Below are 27,932 nucleotides of genomic sequence, written 5' to 3' on the forward strand. Positions count from 1 at the left end.
GTTGATTTTTAAACCTTTTAAAAATCTTAGGTTTAAATTGGAATTAAAGTATTAGAGTGTAAGACTTTTCAAATTCCAAAACTTGAGGGCAACAATTGAAACTATTCCAAGTCTCTTCAATTTTGTAACTTATGAGTTTTAATGGTTCATAAAAATAAAGACTCTTCATTTTATGAAACCTCTTTAGTTCTTTAAACACAAATTAAAGAAGTGACCTTTGGTTATTAGAGGACAAGTTATGGACACCATCAATACATTTAAGATCAAGAATTAAACACACATGGTGGTTACACATAAATCCTATGATCTTCTAAAAACTCATAAGAACACAAATTCATGTCAAGCAATTTCAAGAAATCATATAAACATATATAATACTTTGAAATTGTTAAAAGTCATGTAAAATGGATTAACATAATCATTATCATTTTGAAAAACAGATTTTACAAGTCCAAAACAGATTGGGATAATGATTCTAATCCATTTCCAGCAACAAAAACTCGAAAAATCTGCCCAGCTCGATCCTACTCGTCGAGTGCATTATCCTACTCGGCGAGTAGGATGAATTTGTTCATGGACTCGGCGAGTCCTCCCCATGGACTCGGCGAGTACAGTCGTCAGAATGCAGAATTTTCAATTTTCAAACAGTTTTGCATCAAGTATACAGAAAACAATCCTAGTCTCTAATACCACTTATGGGTTTTGAGCATTCTAACACTTCCTAAGTGTACATGCAACCCTAATAACCTTGAATCTATGTTTTCTCTATATACATGCAAATTTCTTTTTCAAGGTTATTTCCTAACTAGCATGGCATGGGGAATATATGAAACATAAAAACTAGTAGAAAAACATACCTTGTTGTTGCTTGGATTCCTTTGAGACTTTGTGAGCCTAGCACCCCAAATGTTGTGCCTCAAATGCTTCACACAACACCACAAAACTTGGAATAACTTGAGAGAATACTTCTAGCACTCAAAATCGATTATGCCCTCTCTAGTAACCTCCTAGGTCCGATTTTACTAGGCAAAGGGTTCCTTTTATAGTGGTGTCACAATTAGGGTTTCATTAAGAAGACTCATAATTGTCATGACTCTTCATTTCTCATGACCCATGGGTTTGTAACTCCCATGGACTATCCATGGAGCTCCAAATGGTTACATCCATAACCCATAAACCATGGATCATTAATCCACCATAAAAGAATTGATGATTATCATAATCAACCCTATCTATTTAATTAGTCTCACTTTGATCACCAAATTAATACTAGATTAATACTTGATCAATATTAATTAAATAACACTATTATTAATATATTATAACTTATAATATATTAATAATCATAAGTGCCATATTCTCTCATTTAGTCTATCCAAGTATTGCAATGCCATGCAACCCAAATGGACCATGCCGAGTCGGATCAAGTACATACCAAATAAAGTTATGGACTTAGACACTATATCCAACACTTTTTTTGTCCCCTTTGATTGCAATGGAAGCAAATTAGATCAGATGTTGTGGTGGTAGCTGTACAATCTCTACTCATATGCCCGATCTGACCGCACTTGAAGAAACCGGGACTCCCTGCCTTGCACGCCCCATCGTGCAATCTCCCACACTTGCCACACCGACTGTGGCTCTGCGGTCCCCTGGACCTATGATCTGATACCTTGGGCCTTTTGCCCGAACTCCCCGTACCAGAAGCCACCTCTGGCTTCCTCTTCCTCTCCATCTTCAGATCTATCTCCCTCTCACGAGCCTTCGCAATCATATCATCCAACGTTTTACAACTGGAATGGCTCATAAACTGGCGGATATCACTCTGCAACATCTCATGATAACGAGCCTTCTTCATTTCATCATCAGCTGCGTACTGAGGAATGAGAAGAGCCCTCTCCCTGAACTTGGCGGTAATCTCTGTCACTGTCTCTATAGTCTGAGTGAGATCCTGAAACTCCCTAGCTAGCTGCTACATCTCAATAACCGGTGCAAACTCAGCTCTAAACCTGGTAGTAAAACCAGCCCAGGTCATCGCATCAAGAGTTGCATCATCCCTAATGACATGCTCGATCTCCTCCCACCAATCTCGTGCCATGTCCTTTAGAAGACAAGATGCTAGTCTGACCTTGTCCCCCTTAGGACATCTGTTGGTGCGGAATGCGTTGGCGACATCTACCAACCACCTAGTACTCACTATGGGGTCCCGAACCCATGGTAGTCTGGAGCTCCACAAGCCCGGAACTCCCTGAAGGTGAGTGTGCGCAACCCCATCATAGCCGCCACTTCGGCACAAAATATGCTCAATCTCTCATCCATCAACTCCATAATGCCTCCTTATTCGTACCGAAGATCACATGAGTCTGCTCAAGTATAATACGGGTAACCTCTGAGGAGAGGAACTCCCTGGTTTGCTCATCTGGATGCTCGGCCCTCGAGCCTGATCCTGATCCCTCGCCGGCTCCAGAACTGCCGACTGCTGGCCTAGGGTGCAAAACCACCATTCTGAAAACACATAATGACAAACATCAGTAATACAAATATATCTCGAGGGATCGCTACTACTAGAAGTTTCCTGGTCTTGTCTCAGCCTTCCTTGGTTCAAGTACGCATCCTATGCTTTCAGTAGTACGGGCCCATACTACCTTCCACATCTATCCGTACTTTCCTCAAGAGCTGCCTTGACTCCACCAAGTCCCTTTTACTACTACTGATCTCTGCTACTCTCATTCTAGGCTTGCCCTAGGGAAATCTATGACTCTCAAAAAGCCAGTCGTCATCTGCTGAAGGCCTCATTGCAATGCCAATTAGCCATCACATGCAATGAGGCTCAAATAATCCTTCGAGTAAGGGACTCATCCCTATAACGATTAGGACTCAGACAAGAGCTGCGCAATAGAGTCAAATCCAATACTCTGAGATTATTCAACCCTAATTGCATGTGACTTAACGGATCCACTTAATAACTAAGGCTCCGTTTGATAGTTGCTGATTAAGTAAGTGCTGATTGAAAAAGGTCTGTCTGGGTAAGAAATCCTGACTGAATAAAAAATCATATTGTTTGATTCAACATCTGACTGGATATGTTGACTAATGACAAATGACCATTTTACCCTCATTCCAAACCAACATCCTAAAACATTAATATTTAGAAAGATACTTGTCACCAAACAATTTTAATTTAAAAAATATTAATATTAATATATATATAAAGTTCAAAATCCTAGCTATGAATTTATGTTGAATGCTCATAAAGTTCAAAAAACAATTAAAACATCAATGTTGCAGGAGGAGATGGCATATATCCGTACAAGCAACCTTCAAATATAAATTAAAAAACAAATAAAAACCAAAAGTAATCAATTAAAAACTAATAAAAGGAGAACCCAACAAAAACAATTAACCATCTAGAGGTACTTCACTTAAAATTCAAAAAGCATTACCTCATCTTCTTCATAATTCATAAAGACAAACAGTAGAACACAATCAACCCAAAGATGGTTGGAGTCTAGGGAGACAAACTTTAACAACGGAGGAGATGTGGTGTATTGGTGTGCTAAAATACCCCTGTTCATAAAATGTCATAAATACCCCTGCTCAGAAAATGTCATAAATAAAATATACATATAATATTTTTGTACCTAAAATACCCCTGCTCAAAAAATGTCATAAATAAAAAAAACAAATCAACAATACATCAAATTTCCAGCAACTGATACTTCAAACAAAAATAGAACTTCTAACACTTCAAACCAAATTTCCAGCAACTAATACTTCAAACAACTTTAAACAGGGAAGCAGAATTGGAACAAAAGTGGTAACAATGGAATTATGATATAAGCAATTAAAGGAATTGTAGAATAGGAGTACATAAATATGGAATATATAATCAATTGAATGTATTAGAAGCATTAATCATAACATCAGAAGTCAGAAACTAAATCGAAGAGGTGAAGCACAGTTTTTTTTTTTCCGATCGATGTGCCAATCTCCAAATCGGTGATCCAAACACCAAATTAGCGATCCCAAATGCAAATTTGGCACTACCAATCAACAATTAGACCAATTTCGATCAGTAAAAACATGTTCCAGCTATCAATTTTGCCATTTTATAAAATGTTACCTGATGAGAAACCTTCGATTGGTGCTTGCTGGTGAGGTCACTTGCTGGTGTTGCGAGAGAAGAAAGGAGTTGAAAGGAGGCGCTTCGTTAGGGGGAAGGGTATGCGTGAAATTTTTTCTTCATTTTCCCAGTCAGCCGAATTTGATTTCCTTTTCGGGTCAGATGCATCTTTCCGAGTCAGATCGATGAAAATTGTTTATCAAACACATTTTGTTGACCGAGTCAGCAAAAAAGGTCTGAGCCAACTCGGTCAGCCCAATATCAAACAGGGCCTAACTCCCACCACTCCGGGTTGATGACATGGCACACACTACAGTTTCAGTTTATCCTGGGAGTTTTTATTTCAATGTCTTGATATGTTTCGACATCAACTAATTTGATACATTCGTTTTTACAATTGAGACATGTGTTTGTGGTTTTTATTATAAGATGGTTAACTTCATGGTTTTAATAATGGTTAAAATTATAAAAAATAATAATAATAACAATAATAATAAAATTGGGTTGTATTTTTGGGATGTTACAGTACAATGCTATAATTGAAACAAATGAAAGTACGATGTTATAACAGAAAGTGAAAAATCAATCTATTGTTTTTATGTCATGGGTTGATTATTGATAATGATTTGTCTATTATGAATTTTATTTCTTTACTTCAACCAGGTGCAAGGAAAAGCCTATTTGATTATCTTTATGGACAATGTATGTATTTTTTAGTAACAAATACATTTTGTTACTAATCTTAATATTTTCAGTAAATATGTTAGAAACTACATTCATTCGGCAGTTTGTTACCTTCGCACGAGGATGGACGTCCTAGATTTGCACAGTTATACATGTATGATACTGAAAATGAAATCGACAATCGGTTTTATGCCTTACGCAGTTGTGTTTCTCCAAGTTCAGATGTAAACATGCTTCGAGGGTTGGTTGAAGAAATCATTTCTATGCTAGATGATAATAACTCATTGGTTCAAGCATTTCGGATGGCTAAAGATAGGTTCCACGAGTCATCAACGCAACCGGTTAAATTTCAATTAATTTGGTAACCGAAACAAAGATGGAAGACAATATAATCTGCCAATTGTATCTGAAGTAGTTGCATTGATTCCAAGTGATGGTAGGCCTATACAGTCTCGTGATGTACTTATTGAAGATCGTGGTAACTGTACCGTGCAAAGGATAGGTGAACTGCATCCATCTTTTATGGCGTTGCAGTATCCGTTACTTTTCTCATATGGAGAATATGGGTTCCATTAAAATATCCCTCTAACAACTAATTCTACATCATACAAAAAATGTTAGTTTGAGGGAATATTATTGTTTTCATTTACATTTTTGGACCAATGAAGGTAAAACTCTACACAAAGTTGGTCATTTTTTTCATACATTCATTTTTTATGCTTATATTGCAGTGCTTGAACATGATTTAGACTAGCATAAGAGAAACCAAGCTACTATTCGTTCGAAGTTGTATCATGGTTTTCATGATAATTTATTTAGAGGCGAAACAAGTGTTTCATATGTGGGTTGTCGTGTTATGCTACCATCATCATTTAATAGTGAACTGAGGCATATAATACAACGATATCAGGATCCAGTAGTCATATGTCGTTGAGCTGGAACTTTAGATTTATTCGTTACGATGACGTGCAACCCAAAATAGCCTAAAATTGAACGTCATGTTCAACAAACTGTATTTGGTCAACCAAGTACCAATAGATGTGACATTGTTCCAGGTATATTCAAGATTAAGCTTGATGAGCTCATAAATAACATAAGGAAAAAACATAATTTTGGTTGCACAAAAAGTGGTATGTTATCTTTAATATTTTGCATTTGGTCATTAAATTTGCATGTTTGTTATTTGCTCTATAATCTTAATTCTATTTGTATGCAATTATTTATATGATTGAGTTCCAAAAACGTGGGTTAAAAATAAAATAAATCAATATATTGTTTATATATTTGTCAAGTATCGGACGGGTATGACACTAGTTCAATATAGTTGGCTGTTATTACGTAAATTATATATGTATTTGATTTTTAATAACTATATAAATAATATTTAAATATATGATCAAATATTCAAATGTCGTTAAATTATAATTTTTTAAAAGAAATAGACATTACGTATAACTCACCTAATAACGGTTTGAGAAATAAGTGTTGGGACCATCCTCTCAAATTTCAAGGAGTTGCTTTGATGATATTACAATTTAGAAACATAATAAACAAAAGTCGTTGTAGTATAGTGGTAAGTATTCCCGCCTGTCACGCGGGTGACCCGGGTTCGATCCCCGGCAGCGGCGAAAATTTTAATATTGCCGTTTTTTGGGTTTGGCCTTTGAGTATTAAAGCCCAAAGCATAGGCAAAATTCTAATAGGATTTACTATTTAGCAACAAATTTAATTCATCCAATATATTTAAAACAAATTATATATTTTCTTTTTGAAAGAGTGTGATCATCGAGAAATTGATACAAGAAAGATTGGATTCAGCATCCTATAAAATTAATTATCGAAATACACCCATAATCTAAAGAAATTATTGTTAGACCGGCCTTTAGAATTAAGCAACCATAGTGTGAAAAATTAGGTCAAAGACCTTTAGTTCATCTCTTTATTTTTGCTCTTATCATATATATTTGATCAGCATTGTTCATAATTAGCGTAGTTATTAAATAATCTTTCATGAACATTATTTTGTTAATAGTTACCCCATTAATGTTCTTAATTGAACTATATAAATAATGAAAAAACGATTAGATAGATGAGTTTAGAGGAGAGACTTCTAGCTACCAAACTAACTTAAAATACATTAAACTATGAAAATATCCTTAACTACTAATTAGACTTGTAACCTGAATAACGGAATGAGTTCATGATGTGAACATAAACAACAAGATTGTCCAATGACAATAAATCATCTTATACCCTGCAAAACAACGGATCAAACTATTGAATAAAGTCATTTTATAAATATAATCCAATCAAATATGTTGTAAAAGATACAACCTATAAATGAAATAATTGCATGTCTGCTGCCAATTTTGAGGGCTAGAGTTGTTTTAACTTTTAAACAGCTCAATTCATTTTAAGTCCCTTACAAGTTACAAGCTATAATATTTTTCTGTTTTCTCAAACAAAATGACATGGTACTTATAATGTCTATAATAATTATCGACGTCGTTTGATGAACAAAGATCAACTCATGTAATCTATGCACATATGCATCATGTCGTCTTTTCACAAAGATGTATGGCACTTGTACAATGAAGTACTCGGTTAAATAAATCCTTTATCAAAAAGCTATTGGATATATGACATCATCTCATCCACTAGATTTGTGCTAACCAAAATTGTGATATGGCCATCTATGCTGCTTCGGGAACTCTATTTATACAAAACTCAAACATTTTGATCATGTAATAAAATAGATAAATACTTAGGAGAAACATTGGTATTAACAGAAAACGATATAAGATGAACATCTTTTCAACAAACAGATTTATGGTTTTAACAATCACATAACTGTTATGGTGTCCTTTCAATCTCACCATACACAAACATTTTATCTTCTTATGGAGTAATGATTCAAATAATACCCTTAACAAAATCCAAAACTATGGTTAGTGTACATCACCTCAGCTAAAAGCGAATTAAGCTAAAAATGAATTTCATAGCAAAAGCTGAATCTATCTTATATCTAAAATTATACTACAAAACAATCAAAAATGTCGTTGTAGTATAGTGGTAAGTATTCCCGCCTGTCACGCGGGTGACCCGGGTTCGATCCCCGGCAACGGCGTTTCTTACATTTTTTGACATTTAGAAAGTCCATCGACCATATACATACCAAATATCAGTTTTTTTTACAACTACATTTACTCATATTACACCCATAGTCCCAAAAGTTGATTCTCTTACAATTAAACAGCTTAGCTGGTAAAACTACGTTTCATCTATTGATTTTTTATTATCTTCATCTACATTTACTTATTGATCGTGTCTTATTATTCGCATCGTCATTCATCAATAGATAATACTTTAACAAGAACACTATCTTTTCACAATTAGCATCCAGATTAATTAAAAACCCACATTAGCATAAATTAACTATAACAGGCTATAATACTCAGAGCCCATAAATTACTACAAAAATTGAGCCTAAGCTCTACAGACTCCTACTCATATGTAGTTCTTGACAACTTTATCACAAAACAAACAAATCACTTCATCTTGTGAAGACTTTATATGTAAAACATGATTTAGGCAGTTGCATCAGTGAGACTTTTCTGCTTACGAGACCTCTTCCTTTTCTTGCTCCTGCTCCTTATTGTTTCAGCACTCTCATTCTCATTACCTTCCTGCAATGAAATGCAAGCATCAACACATCCACCAAAGAAGATAGAAACATAAACACTCATTTTAAAAGTTACTTACCTTGTTAGCAACAGGTTTTTGGTTCTCGGTTTTCTTCTTCTTACAAGATAACGGATTTGGACCCTGAAAACAAAAATGAGTTTATAATCACCTATACATATCTAAGATCAAAGAACACCATCAAAGAAATATGCTGAAAGCATCATAAAAAGAAAACCTTGGCTTTCTTTCTCTTGAATTGTACTTTATCCTTCACATCCGTATTATTCCTTTTAGCAGCATTTTTCTTCAGATCTTCTATAATCTTTTTTGACAAATCTTCATCCCCATCAGAGGCTTCTCCTAATTCCTCATTCACTGAACTTTTCTTTTTCCTTTTAACAAGCATCTTAAACTCCAACTCATTCATATGTGAGCGTTGTTCTTCAGCAGATTTGGCAAACTGTTGTTGAGACTGAGATGGAGGTTCAAGAAACAAAGCATTTCTAAGTGCAAATACTACAGGGACAGCTGGTTTCTGTATTCATTAAACAAACATAGCAAAGCATAAGATATACTTTTAAAGTTTCCATAAATCATTTTAAGAAAGTATTAAATAAACCTCTTGAAACTTCTTGCGCAAGTCAGCATCTTGACTAGCAACAAAGAAATGCTCTGAATTGTCTTCCCCAATAACTTCTGTTAAACAGGCCACAGCACTCTTCCTCTGCTCATGATCACACCTGAAAATAACCTTTTTTTTTTATAAATTTGTGAAGATATAATTGCAAATGCTGAAAAGGGGATACTGGATAGTGGATACTAACCTTGCAGGTGCAAGATCACGGGCCACATTAAGAGAATCAGAGTAGGATTCACCGAGACTTTTCAACTCTGCAAGAACACATCTGATGAAGAAGGGGGAGAAAGAAGATGTAAGTGTAAGAATTTTTGGAGATATTACAAGTTGTAGAAGAGAAAAGGGTAGAAAGGTAAATGATTATGGAACCTGGTTGTGAACATTTTGACTGGAGCACCTAGGATGTTAGAGAGGGCTGTGTCAGCTGGAGTGATGCGATTAACAAGAAGATGGTGTATGAATGTTCCATCACACAAGACTTTGAAGGGTGCTCTGAAACCAAAGCATGTTGTGTAGAATCTAACACTTCTGCGATGACGCTTCTGCTTTTTCAATCTCATCTGTATGATATAGGATAATGAGATCAATCAATCAATCATCGAAACTTGACAAATGAATCCATTATATTCATATCAAATGCTATTTGAAAACCAAAAAGAAGCGACAGAAAGAGATGCTTGTTTATTCCTTTACAATTCCCAATCAACAAAATAGTAAATATAATCTCTAATAACAAGGCTAATAGTAGAATGACTAGAATCCAACATTTCAAACCACAATTTCCAGAAGCAACCTATCAAAAACAATCCTAGGTTTCAAACCACAAAACTAGAGGGTTCTAGCATCATCTTTGAGAGTCAAAATCAATAGTCTATGAGACTTTCATCAATATAAATTAACAAATCGTAATTTAATAAACATTAAACATTTACATATTTGGTGCTGGAAGCAGAAAGTGTAGAATTTTCAAAAACTAATTTTAGAATCAATGAAGGTGCAACCGATACAAGCACATAAACCCAAGGTTATAGCACTATTTCAAATTCAGAACCGTAATAAAGCTTTAGGGGAACGTGGCACAAATCGAACTCAAAATAAAAAACAGAAATCGAACGTTAATGAAGCTTTAGCTGAAGACGGCGTCGGAGAAATCGATTAGCTGAAGAAGACTCGGGAGAAATCGAGCTGATAGGCGTCTGGTGTGGCCGGAGGGAATCGTCGGCGGTAATGTTCTGTTGGGTTGTAGGCGCACGTTGAAGAGCTAGGGCTTCCAATTTCTTCAGGTTAAATTACAAATTTTCGATATTTGGTAAACAACTAAATATATTTAAAAATATACTATTTAATTTTTCTAAAAGATATATTTTTACATTAACATTATTTTTTTATGTATTAAAATCGAAATTTTGTAAGTTTTTTTTTTTGGACCTTATGATCGGTTTCCAGTAAATAAAAATTTCACAAAAAAGTTCTTAAGTTTATAAAAAGTTTATGTTTTTATCCTAAATTCTTATTTTTCTCATATGATACGCATGTTTAATTAAACATTTTTCATGTATAAATACATATAATATGCTGAAAAAAGTATTTAAGGTAAAAAAAAATTAAAAATGTAAACTTAAAGGTTTCTTGTGAATTTTTATAGTGATTGAAAATCTATATAGCATGTAATAGAGACAATAATTAAATTAAATTAAAAAAAAAACTTGCATACTTCCGGTTTTAACACACCAAAAAATAATGTCACGGTAAAATCGTTTTTTATTTTGAAAAGATAAGAGTTTGTATGTCATATCTTTATCTTTAAACTTATATTTTTTATATGTCCAAAACAGTCATTATAACACTCTTAAAAAAAGATTTTTTTAAAACAGCACCAATAAAACAAAAGGTTTGCCAAGGGCAAACAACTAAATAACAACTAGTTCATCAACACGTTGACCAACCACATTGAATAATTTTTCTTACTTTTGCTATTTCTATAACAAAATGATATTTTTTTAGAACAAAAAGAAAAGGGTATTAATTATGCTAAGAATTATCTGCAAATTTGTTAACATTTTTTTTTTGCTAAGTAACCTTTTTCTCAGTACATATTTCGGAGTGAAATAATTTTTTTTTCTTATTATAGATTTAATCCGACTAATGGGGATTAAAAATCTATGAGTTAAAAAGACGTCAATAAAATTTCAACTGCACCACGTTTACCCCTGGGTCCTGACCATCTAATGCTAGCTAAAAATGTCAAAATTCATTTATATTGCTTTTTTGCTTGATCACTAATGTTGTTACATAATTATGGGTGTAAAGATTTTCATGTGACTTATATCGTTGCTCGAAAATATCATTGTCTTTTAACATTAAAGTGCACAAATTTAACTTAAATAAGTAACATTGTTGAAAATTAATGATGTAATGAAATATATGAAATGCATGCTAAATGAACACAATATGCCCTGAAAATTATTAAGAAAATATGATAAAATGATGTGTAAAAGTGAACGTAACAACTTTGTAGGGTAATAAACATCATTTTTTATACATATTTAGTCATTTTTTATATGCAATTTACCATTAAACTAATATTTGTTATTCAATAAATATCATTTTGACAGATTATAGTAGGTCTTGTTAATTTACCTACTCAAAAAACATCATTAAACTCATTTTTTCTGATCAAGAAATATCATTAAACTTACAATTACATACACCATTTTCCATTAAACTAAGTTTTGTACTTATTTAGTCATTTTTATTTTTTCCGACTATCATCAATTTTTTGATCATTTTCTTCAACCAACAACATTTACTTGGTGATGGTAGCGGTAACTAGTGGAGATTGGTGGCAAATGGTGTTGATGGAAGGTAATGTTTGTTGTTGGAATTGGATGGTGGCGGCAGAAGGTGGATGGTGGTGTGAGTGGATGATGTTGGTCGGAGAAGTTTAAAGGGCCATAATTTAATGATAAATCGTATAAAAATAAAATTTTAATAGTAAATCATGGCTACAAAAATAAATAAATAAATAAAATAAAAAATAATCAGCAACACCTTGACCCTATCAAAATGGTACATTTTAAAAAGCTCGTGTAATTTTAATGTTAAATCGTGTATAAAAAAATAACTACATGTATACAAAAGTGAGAGTTGATTATCTTACAAAGTAATTTTCTATTGTAGTTATAAAAAAATATAAGGTTTTATTGTTGTTGAGATGGCATTAAAATGACAAATAAAGGATAGAAAAAATAAATTAATTAAAAAACAGTTTCTAAATTGCATATACTTTAGTAAGATTTGCCAATGTATACTCAAAACATATAGATCATAATAGAAGTTCAATAAAGAATCTAGATATGTGATGTTTGAAGATACACAAGTTTAATATGACAAATCTATATTTCGATAACCGCGTGTATAAACAATGTGTCATCATTAAATCCGTTTTCAATGTAATGCTCATAATCCTCAAAGACAAATAAACGGAAAATGGGTATTGTTTATGATCGGTTGCTTACCATGAATAGAGAAGATAGCTGAAGCTAACCACAATACAGCACAAATGCGTATAATATTTCTTAATGATTACTCACTCAAAACTCAAAAGTCACAACTTTATAAAACCAAAAACAGATCAAATACAACTCCTATTTATTTACTCTACAGATCCTCTAAGAACATCGCCTTTGCCATTTGGAGGTGATATAACACCAAGAATAACAAAACCACCCAAGAAAACAATCAAAACCCCCAAAATATTCACCAACATTGCTTCTGCAGAATAGTGTGAAATTATGTTGTTGGTTTGAAGAAAGGTAGCTTTTTCTAACAACCCAGTAGCACAAGCAGCAACAGCAAGCACATAAATATACACTCCAAAGAACACGTGCCATGGCATCAAAGATGCCCTGCTGTTTCTTGAACCACCCGGATACCAGAATGTCACAAATCCAGCTCCCCACTAAACATTCAATAACGGAATCAGTAAAACCAAAAAAAGATGATAGAAAGAAAGAAAATTTTGAGAACCTGAATGGTGAATAGGAATAAGCAAGCCAACCCCAACCATGAATGCAGACTGTAGAAGTTGTCAATGCCTTTGTCATTGTGGAACTTCCAAGCAGCCCATAAACCAATTATGCCAAACAGAAATGCCATGAACTGGAGGGAGAGATGCACTAGCTTTTTGTAACTTTTTGTTCCTGTTACTGTTTTGTATGCTAGCATGGCTGCATCACATCCATCAAGAACCATGAATTAAAGGGTGAAGAAGAAATGATGATTGTGAGTATATGTGTGATCATTTCATTTGTCATCATAGCAAGTCATATTTAAATACAGTTAGTTACCTTCCCCATTCAGCAGAACAAGGCCAATCACCATCAGAACAGGATGAACCTGCAGTACAGTAATCACAGATTCTTCAGATCGTATTCAAAATTTTCTCTATCAGTGAAATGGAAGTGGCATTAGCAAATGACTGAAGCCTGAAGTTATAATTCCAGACAGAAGCTCTACAATAGTCTGGTAATTACCAATCGGTGCAGAATAAACAGTTAAACATAACTACATTAGATCATCAATTACAGATCTTGAATCTGAAATTCGAATCATGCGTTTTAAGCAAGAGCTTATTCATTATGTTTATGGCATTGCTAAATAAAACCCTAAATCCTCTGCAAGCATAAAAAGCTAAGAATCAATAAGGTTTTTCTTTCTACTTAAACAATATGACATTTGGATTTAGAGAATTACATTGAAGATGAGACTTTTGTCGTCTGATATGAGAGCCAATCCTCCTCTATAGCGGATATTCCATATCAGAACCAAAGCAGCCACAATTACACCTAGAACCCGCACGCATAAGAATAGTGGGAATTTCACCTGCGGAACCGCCATCTTCCTGCTCCAATCGGCAATCACACACACAGAAGCAAGCACGGAGTAGCAAGGGTTTACAATTTGATAGGGTTTCCGGCGAGGTTAAAAGTGTTGACACGGATTTAGGCAAGACAATCTTTGACGCCAGTACAGATTACTTTAGTAAACTTGACATCGATGACAATGGAAGCTAGGTTGGTTGGTATCAGATTTGGAAAGAACTTGAGACCTAAACCTTACAAGTTTGACTTTCATTTTAAAATTGAAAGGTACCCAATTCTGAAACGTTTACGAGTTATTTTCCGCAATATGTTTTGTTCGAGTCACATTTTTGTGTCATATTATTTGATCGTGTTCTCGTTAACATGTCAAAAATAAAAATTCATTATTTTTGAACTGACAGGACACGGTGTCGAATACATAGAAAATGTGTGATCAAATTTTATGCATCAAGTTGTTTTAATTTTTTAAAATGATTAATCAAAACCAAAACACGATGTCTAATTTCTAAAAAAAGAAATTAAAAAGAATTTAAACGACTTTAACTATTGCAAACAAATTTTGAAATAAAAACAAACAAGATTAATAATGTGTATTAGAATCAGTTGCGCTTTAATAATTATGCAACTAAAATTATTTATTTATTTTTCCTTAGAATGAACTCATACATACATAATTCCACTTTAATGATAAAACACAAACTTAAATTGTAAGTACATCATATGTCATTCTAATTGTAGGCACAATTTGCTCTTATGTAGAAGGGAGAAATATTCTTGACTACGAACCTTTGATATAAATGAGTTATTACTTAGATTAAAAAGCAAAGAAAAAAATGAGTAATTTACAAAATATATTTTGATAAGGCATTTGGCTCTTTAAATTAGAGTTATTTGGACTCGATTTTTGAACAAATGGAGTTTGGTTGGAATGAATATATTAGATAAAAGGGTAATCTTTCTTCCTACAGAGTTTCGGTTGAGTCACTTACTAAGAAGTTTGACATTTTAAGAAGGTCGAGACAATGTGACCCTTTTTCATGTTTTCTTTTCATCGACGTTATGGAGAGTCTTAAAGCTATGTTGGAAGATAGAAAAGTTTCATTATCACGACATTACTCTTTCGAAAAACGATTTGACTTTTTCATACCATATCTATGCGGATGATATGTGAACGTCTTAAAATTTTACCATAAAATTTTTCATTTTTATTTCATTTAAATCAAAGTATAATTACATTATGCAGAAAAACATGATATCAATGTGAGTGTGTACGGTCGAATCTTGCCCTTCTCACGAATCGAAGAAATACCTTAAAAGTATTTATAATCAATTGGGTAAGCACAAAGCTTAGTGAGTTCCCTAAAATATCATCTATCACAATACATATGCATGCATGCATCAAGTATTAGGCTCACAATCACTTAAGTTGTTATTGTCATTATTTAGGCTCACAATCACTTAAGTTGCTATTGTCATCACCTCGCATTTTGAGTATCTAAGCTCACAATTGCTTAAGTTGCTATTGTCATTATCTAGGCTCACAATCGCTTAAGTTTCTATTTCTATTAGCTCATCCCTTGGCCTTTGGCATAAAGTTGGTTCGTGTTAGGTGTGTCCAACCCAACAAATAGTATGTGTACAAAAGACTCCAAATACACTGTTTTAATGCACTAAAAAAGTAGTACAATGCAAGCAGGGTCAAACCATAGAGACACGGGATAAAAGTCTATACCTCTTTGTGCAAGGTACTTTGATAAAATAAAAAATAAAAAAAAATAAAAAAAAAAAAGAGGGTTTTGTTTGCCAAAGTAAAACAATAAAATAGCAATCTACTTTAAAAACATGCAGAAAATGAAATAAACTTGTAAACAATTTGATTGAATGGTTCTAGTTCGATTTCTCAATGTCGTTGTTCAACTTGATTATGTGAAACATCCCAAAAATACAGTCCAAAATTTTCGTTTTTCAATCATTTTTATAACCATAAAAATCATCATCATAATAGAAAATCATAAAACATGTATCTCAAAACACAATATCACCTGTCAAAGACTCCAAATCTCAAAACAAATATCAGAGTAAACTCCCAACCCAAAAAGACTGTGGTGTGTATCATGCTATCATCATGAGCCCTTCCTTTTGCTAGTTGAAGTACCTGAAACCAAAACTGAAAACTGTAAGCACAAAGCTTAGTGAGCTTCCCCAAATTACCACATAACATACACATATATATCATATAACAACACAACTATGGGACATCGTCCAACTACATTAGGATGAACCCGACATCGGCTTACCCGGCATCGGACTCACCCCGGCATCAGATTACGCTTGGCATCGGGCTTATCCCAGCACACATATAATGAAAATATAATCTACATCAGGCTAACCCCGACATCGGACCGGAACACATATAATCTACATCAGGCTAACCCCGACATCAGACCGGAGTCCAACATACAATAACTACATAAACGGGCCGACATTGGTGTAACATATACGTTCAATTATCGTGTTTTGTTAGTTTAAATAAATAATATTATGAAATATTATATGAATTTGAGTGTTGAGTTCTAACAGATAGTTTTTACTAAAAATAAAGTAAAACTATGTTTAGAACCACTCGGAAAATATTGGAAGTCTTATGAGATTCCAATCAAAATTCAAATATTGAAATTTAATGAAAATATAAAATTTGAAGTAAGTAAATTTTATTATTTAAAATTGTAAAGAATCTCGTTAGAAACATTTAGGCGAAAACTTCATCGAAATCCGAGTTATAACAAATAAGTTATGACTAATCGAAGTTTCGCGGCAAAACCGACACGACACCGGGAAGCGTAAATAATGAATTTACGATAGAGAACTTTTTTCCCTTAGTAATCTAAACGAAAGGAATAGAATACGTTAAACCGAGAACGTCCATAAAAAGAACGCCCAAATCTGACTTCGTATGCGGAAGTTATGATTTTTCGAAGTTTTGACTTAGCATTATGCAGCCCAAAAACTCGAAATAAAGATCGAGCGATATTTAACCGACACAACCTAAATGAGAATCGAATATCTCATCAATAGTAGTACAATGGTAAAAAGACAGATGCAAACGATCGTCGGATGAAGAAGTTATGAAATTTTAACGGACTTTTCCTGTCTCGACCCGTTAAAAATATAATATAATATAATATTAAAAATAAATTCAAAATTAGCCAACGGAATCTAAATGAACGTTTTAGAGCATAATCTCACCTTCGTGTGGATATAAAGAACATCAAAAACGGAGCTCGTATGCGAAAAATATGGATTTTTGAAGTTCGGAGCACAAACTTCGAGAATTTGACTGCATTCACGACGTGAACTCAGTGAACGACGCTTTTCTAGCGTATAAGACACATGGAAAGCCTAGGGTATCACCAAGATCAAAGTCACGACATTAACATACATGGTTCACGACATGAGAGTCGAATTTTCAACCTATAAATAGAAATCGAGCCCTCCGGGTTTATGTTACAAATTATCACTCTCATTCACTCTCTAGCCTCTCTCAAGCCCCTCTAACACCCCCTAAAGTCCCGGTATCATCCCCGACACCCGAAGCAAGTCTCGACGCTCCGAAGTTTCCGATGAAATCATATTTTCTAGTCGATCGAAACTCTGCCCGCGTAAAGTCCGGATTTTAACTAAAATCCTCGGTTTCATCAAAGAAAATTATATATAGAAACAAAGTGTTGCCCGAATTGTCATATCATTATTCAGTTAATTCAAGATGAGTTCAATATATAGGAACAATTGTATGTTATGTGCTATGTGTTTTCCTGTGTTATCTTGATTTTTATATCATTGATCATGTAGAGCATGTCACGTATCACTTCTTGTAACGCCCCATTTTTGATATGTAATTCAAATAAAATATTTTCATTTCTTAAGGGGTACTCGACGAGTCTGTAGCCCGAATCGTTGAGTAGAGATAGGATGATCACACGATTTAAGTTGGTTACTCGGCGAGTCCATATGCTTGAACTCAGCGAGTCTACCTGTCTGGATGAAGCCCTAATTTCAAGGGTTTGCACCCTATTTAAACACATTTATGCGCCCCAAACCAGTCTCCATCACCCTTAGAGCGTCCTTTACTAAACCCTAGCTTCCCTTTAAGCTTTTTGAAGTATTTCTCATCTTGTAAAGGATTTTGGTGCATTTTGAAATTAGAAGAAGAAGAGAGAAGAGAGGTTTTCAAGAGAAGCAAAGGAGATCTGAGTTTCTTGTGTCATTCCAGCCTCTATTAAGGTATAAAGCTCGAATTTTGGCTTGTCATCATATAGATCTTCTTAAAAGCTTGCTAGTGTTGCTTCTTTTGACATTTTCTAGACATTGAGGTTGTTTTATGGGAAGTTAAGATGAATGGGTTTCATATCTAAGCATTTCTGGACTCCTTGAGCTCAAGGTTGCCACCTTTATTGAGCTAAACACCCATTCCAAACCTAGATCTCCTGTTTTAGCTTCTTTTTGGGCATTTTAGCTTCTTATGTGCTTGCATGAACGTAAAGTTAGAAACTTTACGTGTGAAATCAGTTCTAGGAACCCATATCTATGTTTTGGATGCATTGGAATCAAGCAAAATCAACTTTATAGTAATGTCATGCTTAGGACTTGGCGAGTTGTTCTTCAGACTCGACGAGTCGAGTCGCGAGTCCCCATTTTTCCCCGATTTGAGAGTTTAGGGTGAATCAGTGAGTGGGGGAGGGACTCGATGAGTTGGAGTCAGATCTAGTGATGGAGGGACTCGGCGATTCTACGCCCTGACTCGGCGAGTCCGGTTAACTGAAAGTTAACTTTGACCAAAGAGTTAACTTTGACCAGGGGTAAAATAGTCATTTTACCCTAAGGGCATTTATCATCTAGTGTTTTTGGGATTTGTAGTTGGACAGTTCCGGAGCAGCAGTCAGCCAGTTTTAGAGTTAGCATCTCAGCAACCAGCGTTACGAGGTGAGTTTTCCTTCCAGTAGGAACGGGTCTACGGCCACAATGCCGACCCGTTTAATTAGCAGTAGTTCCGGACTTCGGTCCGATACAGTAGTTCAGTGTGCTTGATGTCTTTGTGTTATGTGTTCCGGACTTCGGTCCGATGCAGTATGCAGTATATGTGTTTATGCTAGTAGTTATGATTATGCTATGTTACGTTCAGTCAGTTCCGGACTTCGGTCCGATGCAGCTAGTTCTGGACTTTAGTCCGATGTAGGGGACAAGGTCCTAGTTAGTTCCGGACTTCGGTCCGATGCAGAGGGCAAGGCCCTGGTTAGTTTCGGACTTTGATCTGATGTAGTGGGCATGGCCCAATAGTTGTTTATTTTTTATTGCATGATATGTGGTAGTTCGGGGGAGCTCACTAAGCTTTGTGCTTACAGTTTCAGTTTTGGTTTCAGGTACTTCCGCTAGCAAGGGGAAGAGCTCGGGTTGATGGCATCGCACACACCACAGCTTCAGTTATATCTTGCGAGTTTTATTCAGATATTTTGTTATGATTGATACAGTTTTGTTTTGACACAATTACTATGACTTTTGAGTTATTCATTCCATGGTTTTTATTATATATGACATTCAATGATGTGATTTTTAGTAATATTAAAACAAAAAAACTTGGGTTGTTACACTTCTGGTATTGGCCTTGAGTCTTTGGCCATGTAGAGCATGTCTCATATTATTCTGGTATCAGATTTATGATGGGTTTTATACAAACAATCCTATGTGTGCATGCAACCCTAGATTTTGGATCTATGTTTTCATTATTAGATACACAACATTATGAACACAAGAAGAACCCTAGCATGCTCCTAGGTATTTTGAAATCTAGATAGTAGAAGGGATTACATACCTCTTGTTGTTATATTGTAATAACAACACAAGTCTTCAATCTCCTTGTCTTGGAAAGTAAGTACCACAAGTGTAGTACCTCTAATGGCTCACAAACACCAAGAGCAAACGGAGATGCAAAATAGAGAGAGGGGGAGAGGCAAAAATCGACTATAGGTTTTCTAGGGATCAAGTGGCTGATTTTCCTAGGCCTAATGGGTCTTTATATAGGGTAGAGATTATGGTTCCAGTCATTATCATTATCTGGTTACTTTCCCACCAAGCAGCCTATAAGATAAGCCTAGAATCCTTATCTTGGACGAATTATAAGGCCTTATCACCTTGAATTCGTCCACCCTATCCATAGGTCATCCATTGCCATATTTTGCAACTATCACATAATTACAATTCAGCTCCTTTAGTTTAATTAATTACATTTGATCACAAAATTAATTCTTAAATAATTATTGACCAATATTAATTAAAAAAATATGATTTCTCTTTTAATATATAATTCTTATAATATATTAATAAACCATAATAACCTCTTTCTCTATTATTTCTCCAGTAAAGTTGCTTTGGTGAAGGCAACCCAAAAGGACAATGCACAACCGGGTCAAGTACTTACCAAATATGGTTACAAGCTTAGACACTAATCCAACAGTCTCCCACTTGGATAAGTCTAGTAACCATAAATGCAAGCATAACTCGATTAGAAATCGTAGCTCTCAAAGACGTTGTCAAATTCTGATCTTGTCAACAACCTGTCCTTTAGATAATGGATCGTACAGTCCTCTGTTTTAGATATCATGCAGACAATCTCATGGAACATAGTCATACCTATTGTCTAGCAGTTCGTTTCTCGATCTCTGATTCATTTGACATAGAACTTAATTGAATAAAAGGAACAGATAAAAGGAACAGATAAACTTCGACTTATATGCATTTACTATTCACTGATCAAATTATACACAACAATGCGTTTATGACATTAAGTTATTGATGCGTTTTTGCATTATCAATGCATAATCAACTAGCAAACAATAAACCATATATCTTGGTTTTAAGACCATATGATATTATCGTCTTGCGATCACTCGTGATAAATTCCATGAAGTGATTCCAACAAGCGCGGGTTCATTCCAATGCTCAAAACTTATTCATAAGTCCTCATGAACGTTGTAACAAACCTTTGTTATGTCTGATACCTTTCAGACAATCTACACACCAATTCATGACAGTCTTCATTCATACCTACTTCCAACATATGAACGACTGTGGACCATTTGAATAATTCGATTATTCTTAATTAACTCAATTATTCAGGAAGTCAAAACATGCAGAGCAAAATAATAGTTAAACAATCAACATAAGACTGTGACTACACTTATAAATAATACTCCTTTATTTAATCATCAAATGTTAATTACATTTATCTATTACACGTTTCTAAACTATCTAATCCAAACTAATATCGTCCTTCAGCCCAATGCTCCTAGCGTGCTGCAAGTGCTTAACCCTACTCAGTCCTTTCGTAAGCGGATTTGCCGGGTTATCCTCTGATGATGCCCTCTTTACTACGAGGATTCCTTCTTCTACCCGATGTCTAATAAAGTGATATTTTTTGTCGATATGTCGAGATCTACCATGATCCCTTGGTTCATTGGTCAAGGCAACTGATCCTTCATTATCACAGAAAATTTCCATAGGCTCTTTTATGGCAGGCACAACTCCAAGGTCTCCAATGAAGTCATTCAACCATATCGCCTCCTTTGACGCTTCGCTCGTTGCAATGTACTCTGATTCGCACGTTGAAACAACTACGGTTTCTTGCTTGGAACTTTTCCAAGTCACTGCTCCTCCATTAAGGGTAAAGACCAAGCCCAACTGTGAACGATAGTTGTCCTGTCGGTCTGGAAATTGGCGTCACTATATCCTCGCACCTTTAAGTCATAACTCCCTCCGAGGACTAGAAACCATTCCTTTGTCCTCCGAAGGTACTTAAGAATATTCTTGACTGCGGTCCAATGTGCTTTGCCAGGGTTCCCTTGATATCTACTGACCATGCTCAAAGTGAAGGCCACATCAGGGCGAGTACAAGTCATAACATACATGATCGAGCCAACTGTGGAAGCGTAAGGTACTCGGCTCATCTCTGCTATCTCGGCTTCAGTACTCAGACTTTGATTCTTACTCAACTTAGCATTACTTTGGATTGGTAATTCTCCCTTCTTCGAGTTTTCTATACTAAAACGTTTTAGCACTTTGTCCAAGTAAGTATTTTGACTAAGTCCTATTAGTATCTTACTTCGATCTCTCACTATCCTTATTCCCAAAATATAGGAAGCCTCTCCGAGGTCCTTCATAGCGAAGCACTTCCCGAGCCAGGACCTAATTTCCCGCAATGTTGGGATGTCATTTCCTATGAGTAGTATGTCATCGACATACAATACGAGAAAGCTAACTATACTCCTACTGGCTTTGACATACACACATGATTCGTCTTCACTTCGTACAAACCCAAACTCTTTGACTTTCTCATCGAAGCAAAGATTCCATCTGCGAGATGCTTGCTTAAGTCCATAAATGGACTTCTCAAGCTTGCACACTCTATTGGGATGCTTCATACCGACAAAACCCTCTGGCTGAGCCATGAAAACATCCTCAGCCAACTTCCCATTAAGGAAAGTGGTTTTGACATCCATTTGCCATATTTCATAATCATGAAATGCAGCAATGGCTAGCATCACCCTAATAGACTTTATTTTGGCAACTAGTGAGAAGGTCTCATCATAGTCAACTCCGGAGTTTGAGTAAAGCCCTTCGCAACCAATCGTGCCTTATATGTGTGCACATTCCCATCCATGCCGGTCTTCTTATTGAAGATCCATTTGCACCCAACCGTCTTTCATCCGGGCACATGGTCAACCAAATTCCAAACTTGGTTATCGTACATGGATTGAATCTCGCTGTCCATCGCCTCTTTCCATTTTGCAGACTCCGGGCCTACTATGGCTTCCTTATAGCGGTTAGGTTCATCTAAATTTATTAGTGTACTATCACTAATATACATGTCCCTTTCTGTAGTAATATGAAAACCATATAACTGGGGTTGAACTCTAACTCTTTTAGAATGTTTAAGAGGTAAGGATTTGTCAATCGGTTCAACCGGAGTTTCCTCCTCGGATTGAGCGCCAACGTTATATGTTCCTTCATCGCTCGACTCTTGAATCTCTTCAAGTTCGATTTGCCTCCTATTGTCCCCTTGGATTATGAGTTCTCGCTCTCGGAAAACCCATCTCCTCGCAACTAGGGCTGTAAACGAACCAAACGAACACGAACAAGGTCTTGTTCATGTTCGTTCGTTTAAGTTAGCCGAACAACAAATGAACACGAACGGATAAACGAACGAGATTTTCTTGTTCATGTTCATTCGTTTAACAAATTAATTTGTTCATGTTCGTTCATTTATGTTCGTGAACATGCTAAACGAACAAAGACAAAAAAAAAAAAAAAAAAAAAAAAAAAAACACACACACACAATTAAACATATATGAGCATAAACGAACATATAATATAGCAATATAATATAAAATAATTAAATATAGATGAATATAAATAAACTTAAACGAACGTAAATGAACATCATAAACGAACGTTCACGAACATAAATGAACGAACGAGACCATTATTCATGTTCGTTTATTTAACTAACGAACGATAATTTTTGTTCATGTTCGTTCATTTATTAAATAAACGAACATAAACGATGCAACACCCAAAGTTTCAAAGGCCAAGAAAGGAAAGAAAAGCTCTAATTTAAAGTTCGACTCGGCGAGTCCAAGAAGGGACTCGGTGAGTCCGAGCGGGATTCGAGTCAAGGAATAAGTGACCAACTCGGCGAGTCGGCCAAGGTGACTCGGCGAGTAGGGTCTGTGCAAGGAAAACCCTAAATCCGGGGCTTGGAGCATATTTAATCGCCTCATTCTTCTTCCTAGTGCTCCTTTACTGTCTCTCACACCCAGAATACCGCACCCTAAGCCCCCATTGTGCTCATTCATGCTTTTGGCCATTTTTGAGTGATTTAAAGGAAGAAGAAGAAGTGGGAATTTTTGAAGCATCAAGGAGTGGCTTTGGATCCGAAGTTTGGGGATCATTTCAGAGCATTTGAAGGTATTAAGTCGTTTCTCTCCTCCATATTTTCCCTTGGTTATGAGTTTTGGGGCTTTTAAGCCATGTTTGAAATCAATCTCGAGCTTGAGGTCCAAATTTGAGGTTGCTACCTCAGATCCATGCTTGTTTTGGTCTATAATTCCGTAAAGTATCAGCCCTTGAGTGGATCATGGAGTCTTTTTGCCTTAAGCCCTAGTTTTTGGCATGTTTTGCTTAGATCTCCTTCTCTACACGTAAAGTTTGCAACTTTACGTGTGGAATAGGCTTGGGAAGGGTAGATCTACAGTTTGGAGTCCATGCATGACTCTAAAATCCTCTGCATGTAAGGAGAACTAAAGGGACTCGGTGAGTCCTTTGAGTGGACTCGGCGAGTAGCATGAAGTTGTGGAGAAACTCGACGAGTGGGATGAACAACTCGTCAAGTCATATGAAGATTGCCTTGTACTCGGCGAGTCAGGTCGCGAAACTCCAAACCCTTCGAGTTGAGGCTCAAATCAGTGAGTCGGGTGGAGACTCAGTGAGTTGGACAGGTCTGGACTCAGAAATCGGCAGACTCGGCGAGTCATGGACTGACTCGGCGAGTCGAGTCACGAATGGAAGGAATCTGAACATTATGAACTCGGCGAGTCAGTAGGGTGACTCGGCGAGTAGGGTTGACCTGGAAGGTTGACTTTGACCAGGACTTTGACTTTGGACCAGGGTGGACTTGGTTGTCTTTCAGGGGTCAGTTAGACTCAGTGTTGCATTGATATTGGTAGTTCGGGGAGCAAGGGGAGCAGGAGTTCCGTGAGTTTTCGGGCAGCAACTAGTGAGATCATCAGCAAGTTCAGCCAGTGCAGGTGAGTTTCCCTTTGTGTGAATGGGTCTAAGGCCACAATGCCGGCCCATGTAGTTATGAGTAGAAGACCCGAGGGTTAGCCCTAGGCACAGTATGCTAGTATTATTTGCAGGATGAGGTCCAGCAATAGCGGGCGGGTGCCAAAAGAAATTTTTATATGATAGTTTATACCTGTTGTCTGTGTGATACATGTATGTGCCTGGTAGGGAGGTGAGTGTGGGCGAGGTCCCGTATCTCACCAATAGCAGAGTGTGGATGGGGTTCCATATCTCATTAGTAACAGAATAGGGCCGAGGCCCGAACTAGAACCGGAGTGAGAGTGGGCTAGGCCCGTACCTCACTACCATTAGGAGCGTGGACGGGGTCCCATGACTCATCAGTAGCAGGACATGGGCGAGGCCCAGGATAGGCGAGGCCTTAGGACAGAACCAGTTGTATGTGTTAGTTATGTGTTGTGAAATGTTTATGTGTTATTGTTTGTTGGCGGGCGAGGCCCTGTGACAGGCGGGGCCTAAGTAAAACAGATATGTATCCGAGCGGGGCTAGAAGCCAGGCGGGGCCTGGAACGGCGGGGCCGTTGTAGCGGGCGAGGCCCGAGGTAGGGGTCGAGTCCCAAGATAGGGGGCGTGGCCCAGTATGTGCAGTATGTGGTTATGCATGGTATGTGGTAGGGTGGGGAACTCACTAAGTTTCGTGCTTACGGTTTTCAGTTTTGGTTTCAGGTACTTCCGGTAGCGGAGGGAAGAGCTCGGGGTGATCGCATGGCACACACCCTAGATTAGACAGCCTGGGAATGTTTACTCTGATAATGAACATGTGTTTTGAAAACTTATACTCATATTATGTTTTGGAATGATGACTTTACTTTAAGTAATGACTTATTAAAAGAAATTTTTGGTCTTAAATTTTTGGTCGTTACAAGTTGGTATCAGAGCCTTGGTTTGAGGGATTCGGACATGCTCTCAGGGTGTGTCTGAACTCAAACTGAGGAATTGGTAAGGAAGTTTTCTAAATGAAAAGACAATTTTGTAAAAAGAGTTTTGAGAAACGAAATGGTTTTAGAAAAGTAAAAAGAATTCAAAAAGAAAAGAACTTTGAGAAGAGAAAAGAGGTGTGGTGCATGCAATCAACCGAGCTCAAGTAAGTACCCCAAAATACCCATACAAGTTTATGTTTTGATTATCAGTTAATAGAACAACATGCTAGATTAGGACTAAGGATCTAGGGAGGATGCCTTATGTGCCTGTTATATGTGCTTTTGATCTGCATGATAGTGTTGAGTAGTCAGTAGTAGGATAGCCTGATTAGGTTATGCATGAGTTTATGAGTTGTGTTGCATGCTAGTTCAAATTCTTGCTATGTGGATATGATTGCTTGAGTATGATATGGTTAGATTTTCCCTTGTCTGAATGCTGCTTGCTTTGTGCATTGTGGGATTCTAAGTGATGGGAGTTAGCCATTAGGTGGATATGTCACGTCACATGTGATCAGGGTTGAATAATCTCAGAGTGTTGGATTTGGTCCTATTGCGCAGCTCTTGTTTGAGTCCAACCGTTGTAGGAACGAGTCTTTTACTTGAAGGATTATCTGAGCCTCGTCACATGTGATGGTATCCAGGTGATGGCTAATTGGCATTGCGAGGAGGCCTTCAGCAGCTGAGGACTGGTTTGAGTTGAGTCAAATGTTTCCCTAGGGTAAGCCTAGGATGAGGTAGTGCTGGGAGCAGTAGAAGTAGAAAAGGGACCTGGTGGAGTCAAAGCAGTTCCTGAGGAAAGTACGGATAGATGTGGAAGGTAGTATGGGCCCGTACTACTGAAAGCAGAGGATCCGTACTCGATTCGGGAAAGGCCGAGACAAGACCGGGAACCTGGTAGTGGGTATGTTTAGTCTCGCAGCAGTGAGGAGTATTCTGATAACGGTTATGTTATATGTTTCAGTATGGTGACATTGCAAGAGGGACCAGCGGGCGGATCAGGCGTCGGAGAGGGATTGGGCTCGGGTTTAGGGGCCGAGCAGCTCGAGGAGCGGATGAGAGAGTTGATATCAGCCGAGGTGACGCGCAATATTCTAGCTCAGACTCCTATGATCTTTGGCACGGTTAAGGAGGGTATATTGGAGATTTTGGATGAGAGGCTGGGAGCCTTCCGTACTGAGATGATGTCTTTGTTGGGAGCGCGTACCTTGACATTTCGGGAGTTCAGGGCTTGCGGGGCACCAGATTATCATGGGGCTAGGGACCCCATCGCTAGCAGTAGATGGTTGGCTGATGTTGCCAATGCATTCCGTACAAGCCGGTGTCCTGAGGAGGACAAGGTCAGACTCGCTTCCTGTCTTCTGAAGGACAGAGCGAGGGATTGGTGGGAGGAGATTGGTCACGCTTTGGGTGATGATGCCGCGTTGGACGCAATGACTTGGAGTGATTTCTCAGCGAGGTTTAGAGCGGAGATTTCACCGATTATTGAGGTGCAGCAGTTAGCTCGGGAGTTTCAGGATTTGACGCAGACTACCGAGACTGTGGCGGAGATCACCGCCAAGTTCAGAGAGAGAGATCCCTTCTTGTTCCGCAGTATGTCACGGATGAGGAGATGAAGAAGGCACGATATCACGAGATGCTGAGGGATGACATCAGGGAGTTCGTGAGCAGGTCCGGATGTAAGACTCTGGAGGATATGATTTCTCGGGCCAGGGAGAGGGAAATTGATTTGGAGCAGATCCGGAAGAGGAAGCCGGATGAGGTTCAGGTAGCCGCGAGTTCAGGCAAAAGGCCCAAGGGATCAGAGTCAAGATCGAGGGATTATCAGGACCGCAGTCAATGCGGAAGGTGTGGCAGGACGCACGGGGGCGCGTGCAGGAGTGGTAGTGGTGGTGAGTCTGGTTGTTTCAAGTGCGGTCGGACTGGTCATTTTAGCAGAGATTGTACTGCTACCATCACTCAGGGATCAGACTTGATATGTTTTCATTGCAATCAGCGGGGCCACAAGAAGGCCCAGTGCCCCAGTTTGCTTTCAGCAGGATGGGTGATGGCACCTGCCCCTGCAACTTTGAGGATCACAGACGGCCGTCAGG

At 37.1% G+C, this 27,932-nt stretch overlaps 2 protein-coding genes and 2 non-coding genes across 4 annotated transcripts; 2 read left to right on the top strand and 2 right to left on the bottom strand.

Annotated features, from left to right (window-relative positions):
- Window positions 1-6,363: 6,363 nt before the first annotated feature.
- Window positions 6,364-6,435, top strand: TRNAD-GUC (transfer RNA aspartic acid (anticodon GUC)). The gene has a single exon. It is a non-coding gene; the product is annotated as a tRNA-Asp (tRNA).
- A 1,427-nt stretch (window positions 6,436-7,862) lies between these two features.
- On the top strand, window positions 7,863-7,934 carry TRNAD-GUC (transfer RNA aspartic acid (anticodon GUC)). The gene has a single exon. It is a non-coding gene; the product is annotated as a tRNA-Asp (tRNA).
- A 277-nt stretch (window positions 7,935-8,211) lies between these two features.
- On the bottom strand, window positions 8,212-10,422 carry MEE21 (PIN domain-like family protein). Its single transcript, XM_078980763.1, has 7 exons — window positions 10,243-10,422; window positions 9,498-9,688; window positions 9,316-9,396; window positions 9,111-9,231; window positions 8,727-9,026; window positions 8,570-8,632; window positions 8,212-8,493 (listed from the first exon to the last, which is right to left on the bottom strand). Exons 2-7 carry the CDS (start codon window positions 9,686-9,688, stop codon window positions 8,395-8,397), a joined length of 855 nt encoding a protein of 284 aa, XP_078836889.1. The 5' UTR covers window positions 10,243-10,422; the 3' UTR covers window positions 8,212-8,394.
- Window positions 10,423-12,691: 2,269 nt separating this feature from the next.
- Window positions 12,692-14,176, bottom strand: CYB-1 (cytochrome B561-1). The gene is made up of 4 exons (XM_078980764.1): window positions 13,884-14,176; window positions 13,478-13,526; window positions 13,158-13,357; window positions 12,692-13,089 (listed from the first exon to the last, which is right to left on the bottom strand). Exons 1-4 carry the CDS (start codon window positions 14,025-14,027, stop codon window positions 12,784-12,786), a joined length of 699 nt encoding a protein of 232 aa, XP_078836890.1. The 5' UTR covers window positions 14,028-14,176; the 3' UTR covers window positions 12,692-12,783.
- Between the last annotated feature and the right edge of the window lie 13,756 nt (window positions 14,177-27,932).

Source organism: Lactuca saligna, chromosome 2 (genome assembly GCF_052625555.1).
Source record: "Lactuca saligna cultivar CGN05327 chromosome 2, ASM5262555v1, whole genome shotgun sequence".
Classification (NCBI taxonomy): domain Eukaryota; kingdom Viridiplantae; phylum Streptophyta; class Magnoliopsida; order Asterales; family Asteraceae; genus Lactuca; species Lactuca saligna.

Coding starts and splice junctions, on each gene's coding strand:
- CYB-1 (XM_078980764.1), bottom strand. CDS start 14,027: ATGGCGGTTCCGCAGGTGAAATTCCCACTATTCTTATGCGTGCGGGTT. Junction 13,358..13,477: donor TGTTCTGCTGAATGGGGAAG/GTAACTAACTGT, acceptor GATGTGATGCAG/CCATGCTAGCATACAAAACA. Junction 13,090..13,157: donor TATTCCTATTCACCATTCAG/GTTCTCAAAATT, acceptor TTGAATGTTTAG/TGGGGAGCTGGATTTGTGAC.
- MEE21 (XM_078980763.1), bottom strand. CDS start 9,688: ATGAGATTGAAAAAGCAGAAGCGTCATCGCAGAAGTGTTAGATTCTAC. Junction 9,397..9,497: donor GTCAAAATGTTCACAACCAG/GTTCCATAATCA, acceptor CTTCTTCATCAG/ATGTGTTCTTGCAGAGTTGA. Junction 9,027..9,110: donor TGCGCAAGAAGTTTCAAGAG/GTTTATTTAATA, acceptor TAATGAATACAG/AAACCAGCTGTCCCTGTAGT.